The sequence below is a fragment of the Lipotes vexillifer genome, unplaced genomic scaffold (assembly GCF_000442215.2).
Source record: "Lipotes vexillifer unplaced genomic scaffold, Lipotes_vexillifer_v1.1 scaffold1771, whole genome shotgun sequence".
Lineage (NCBI taxonomy): Eukaryota > Metazoa > Chordata > Mammalia > Artiodactyla > Lipotidae > Lipotes > Lipotes vexillifer.
In genome coordinates this window covers 405,556-409,678 of record NW_006770128.1, presented here as the reverse complement: position 1 = coordinate 409,678, position 4,123 = coordinate 405,556, and the positions used below count along the sequence as shown (strand labels likewise).

At 48.1% G+C, this 4,123-nt stretch overlaps 1 protein-coding gene across 1 annotated transcript in view; it reads right to left on the bottom strand.

Moving 5' to 3' along the window:
- The window catches only part of TMEM163 (transmembrane protein 163), a 257,272-nt gene that overhangs the window by 9,450 nt on the left and 243,699 nt on the right, over window positions 1–4,123 (bottom strand). The window contains exon 6 of the mRNA XM_007446031.1: window positions 897–1,008. Within this exon, the coding sequence (XP_007446093.1) occupies window positions 897–1,008 (112 nt within the window). The remainder of the gene's footprint in view (window positions 1–896; window positions 1,009–4,123) is intronic.

The following is a 4,123-nucleotide window of genomic DNA, read 5'->3' as shown; positions in this document are numbered from 1 at the left end:
AAGAAGAAAGAAAGGAAGGAAGGAAGGAAGGAAGAAAAGAAAGAAAGAGAGAGAGAGAGAGAGAGGGAGGGAGGGAGGGGGGGAGGGAGGGAGGAAGGAAGGAAGGAAGGAAGGCCTAACGATCTCTGCTCTATTTTGTGCAGGCACATCCACCAACCCACCAGCTTCTACCCTTGGACCTCCCACTCCAGGGCACAGGGGCTCAGGTCGCTACTCCCGACCCCCAGAAACTTCACACACTCCAGGATAAAGAAAAAGAAGACAGCCAGGCAGTAGTGTCCATCATGTTTCTAGTTTACATGCCAGCACTAGTTTGCAGAAAATGGAAATGTGCTTTTTCTCCTTTCACACATCCTTCTCTGTCAGCCCAGAGGCCACGCGGGAAGCTCCTCCTGGCCCACAGGACACAGAGGGACACCTCCGCCTGGTTTGGGTCTTGAGCAGAGAACACACGGCTCATTTCCCTGGTGAAACCCTGGTCGCTGCAACTTGAACTCCCAGGTAAGCGTTTCACTAGCTGGAGGGAGAAATGGGCGTGGAGCATCCACCAAGGAAACCTGCATAGAATCCAGGGAAGACATTTACTTTTTATCTGGAGCAATGCACACCAAATGCAAGGCTCTGGGAAGCCCTTTGTGCTCCATGATTAAGAGCCTGGGGATCCCTGAGCCACCCTGGTAGGAGGTGCCGGTGGAGGTGATTCAATTCCTAGGGTACAAGACATCTGCCCTGACAGGAAACCCTGAGAATCACTAAACAGCCTGGGCGGAGGGGAGGGCAGTGAGGAACAGATTCCAAATTGTTGAGCTCTTCTGCGAGACGACCAGCAAAACGTGACCCAAACAGCACCTCCCCTCACTGTGAGCTCAGCCCCTAGACACACTGGCCTTACTCACCATCGGTTATGAGGGCTCTGCTGGTCAGAACCTTCCCCAGCATAAACTTCAGCACAGCCAGGATGCTGCAAAGGATCCCACTTAAAATGGAGACGCTGAACAGGAAATCATCCTAGAAGAGAAAGTTCCAGATTTCAACAGTTCAGCTCAGGCTAGAGCAGATTGCAAGCCACTGGCCTTCGTTCCCAGAACAAATCATCAGTGGAGTACGCTGCCACCAGGTGGGGTATATTGCTTGTTTTTATACCTCAGTTACCTGTGTCACTGGGAATCGAAAAAGATGATCAAAAACGAATAATCCAGACTTACATTTCCTTAGAAACCGATTACATACTTCTTTTCCTGTAGGAGATTCCCCTTCCCGCTATTCTGCCAAAATGGTTGGCAATCACTGATCAATGACGGAGTTGGTCAAATGCTAAAAGTAGTGACTTCTATGTAGAGTTTTCCATGGGTAAGTCAAAAAGCAGCTGACTGCAAAGTCTGGAACGTGTAAGTAGACCACTGGCCTAAGAACAGAGCCAGCTGAACTTGCCATGGGGTCCATCATGGCTGGAGCTACTTATAACCATATATTTTCCTTAACTTCGCACAGGCAACTGGAAGTTCAAATATAGCCTTCAAGGTGGGAAAAGGTATCTAAAAATAAAGTCTGCTATTGAAGTTATCTTTGCACTTCCTATAAGTTGTTAGCTTACCTTTGCAAGCAAATGCATGAGTCACGTATGCAAAAGCGAGTAGCCGTGTATCTGTCTCCTGACAGCAGGGACCACAGGGCCTCTCAGCTTCGGGCTCCCAGGCATCACTCCCATGAAACACAGCCTCCAGATTCCCCAATATTAAAATGCCAAAGCCAGCAGAAATCTCATAAAGCATCACATATACTCAAAGAAATAGGATTCCTTAAGCTGTTTATTAATCAAATAACAGAAAGCTGGTAAGAGGGAAGACAGCCTGTTTCCCCGGGTTCAACACTCAGCAAAGTGATCTGAAAAATCACCTTGCTGGAAACAGGGTATCTGCAAAACATCAAAGCATCTCCCCCAAGGGAACTAAGACCCCACATGCCACACGGCGCAGCACAAAAACAAAAACAAAAAGCACCTCCTCCACAGCACTGATCAACAACGGTGGTTGGTTTTAACAGATGTCCACAAATCCTGTGCTACTCCCTCCCCAAAAAGGCACAGCTTAATTCCCTCCTCCACCGAGTCCAGTCGACTGGACTCATGCCTCGTAGCTAACAAAAAGAATACAGAAAAGAGGAAAATAGTGACTTTACAGGGGGGGGAACCCAGTAAGTGATCAAGATGAGCGTGACCATGCATAAGTGATGCTGCTATCATGTGCCTGCAGACAGGATGGGACGTAAAGAAGGCCTCTGGGTGATCTGCCCCGAATCCATAGCCTCAGTTGAATGGTGAAAAACCACACAGACCCATGCTGAGGACAGTCTACAAAACACCTGAGCACTACTTTTCATACATGTCAAGGTCATGAAATTTCAAGGTCGTGAAAGGAAGCACCGAGAAATTGTCACAGATTGGAGGCTAAGGAGATGTGAGGACGAAATGCCACAGAAACAGAAAAGGTCATTACATGGGAAAGCTGGAGAAATCAGCGCAGAGGCTGCAGTTGTGTTAATACTGTTGTCATTCCCTAGCTTAGGTAATGGTACCCTGGTTATCTGCGTGAGACGTTAACCTTAGGGGAGGCTGGAGGAAGGGAATATGGGAGCCCTCTGTGATGTCTTTGTAACGGATGTATAAATCTGAAATTATTTCAAATTTTGAAGTTTCTAAAAACAATCACCTCACTGAAGTTTCACTTCCTCAAATGACCAGTAAGGACTGTGCCAGACCTAGCCTCTGGATGGATCCCCAGTCCCTGCTGTGCATGAGGTTAACGCGCCAGGGGCCACGGGGGCGGGTGGTGGGGAAGGACCCCCAAATCCAAGCTCTCTTCATGCAGAAACTCAGTCTAATTATGGGAGAGGGTGCCCATAAGAAAAAAAGGCAAACATGATTAAGGAATCAAGTACCAACATAGACCCAGATGCAGATAAGATTCAAAAAGCCTAAGTTGGTGGGACTTCCCTGGTAGCGCAGTGGCTAAGATTCCACGCTCCCAATGCAGGGGGCCTGGGTTTGATCCCTGGTCAGGGAACTAGATCCCACACACATGCCGCAACTTAGGAGTCTGCCTGCAGCAACTAAGAACCAGTGCAACCAAATTAATTAATTAATTAAAAAAAAAAAAAAGCCTAAGTTGGGAGACTGAGGCAGTCCATTAAGTACTGTGAGGCCCCAGATTGAGAAGGTGAATTCTCACTTTGCTTACCCCATGCCTAAAGCCTTTCTGGCTTCACCCGATCTGTTGGCAAAGCCCTCATCCCTACATGTTCAGAGATAGAGAAAGGCTGTGTTCACCCCATCCAGGTCCCAGGGAGCTGGGGGTTGAGGTTCCTCTCCCACCCCCAGATGCACCTTGAGAGGAGCCAGCATGGCTTTGCTGGTCCTCCCCTTGGTCTGCTAACCCAGGGAGCAAACTGCTGAACGGGGGCTTGGCTGACAAAGGGCAGTGATCCGCCAGCAGATCTCTGCTCAAATCTAGACTTCATTGCTTACTGGGGAAACAAACCCAAGCTCTCAAATCTCAATTCTCTCTTCCATAAAGAGCAGTGTGATACCCACAGCCCCCGGCAGGCAGCTGATGTGAATAAAATGTAGCAACTGTTATTAAAGGCCCCAAACGCATTACCCACACACTCACTTATTCCACCAAACAGCCACGCTAGGTGCTAATGGTGAGCCCCAAAGTATGGTAAGCATCGCTATAAAAGAAACCATAGGGAATTTATTACCTAGAAAGAAGCACACACGGTGCAATGTAAAAAAAACATAAGAGAAACTATGATTGGGGTCCACAGTGGCTTATCAAGAGCGAAGGGGTGTTTGGAACCCATCCTTCGCCTGAGAGAAGCTTTACATGGACTGGAATCCCGGAGGAACAGGAGATGGGGTTTCTGATGTAATAAAGTATAATAGAAGCATTGTATGATAATTAAAGGCACCGGAGCAGAAGCCTCACTTAATAACTGTGTGACTCTGGGCAAGTCACAGAACCTCCCCCCGCCTCCTCCTCCGTTTACGCATCTGTAAAATGCAAAAAAAGAAGAGACCTGCCACCCCTGGTAGCTGTGTAGTGTATCCACAGGGATCAGCAGG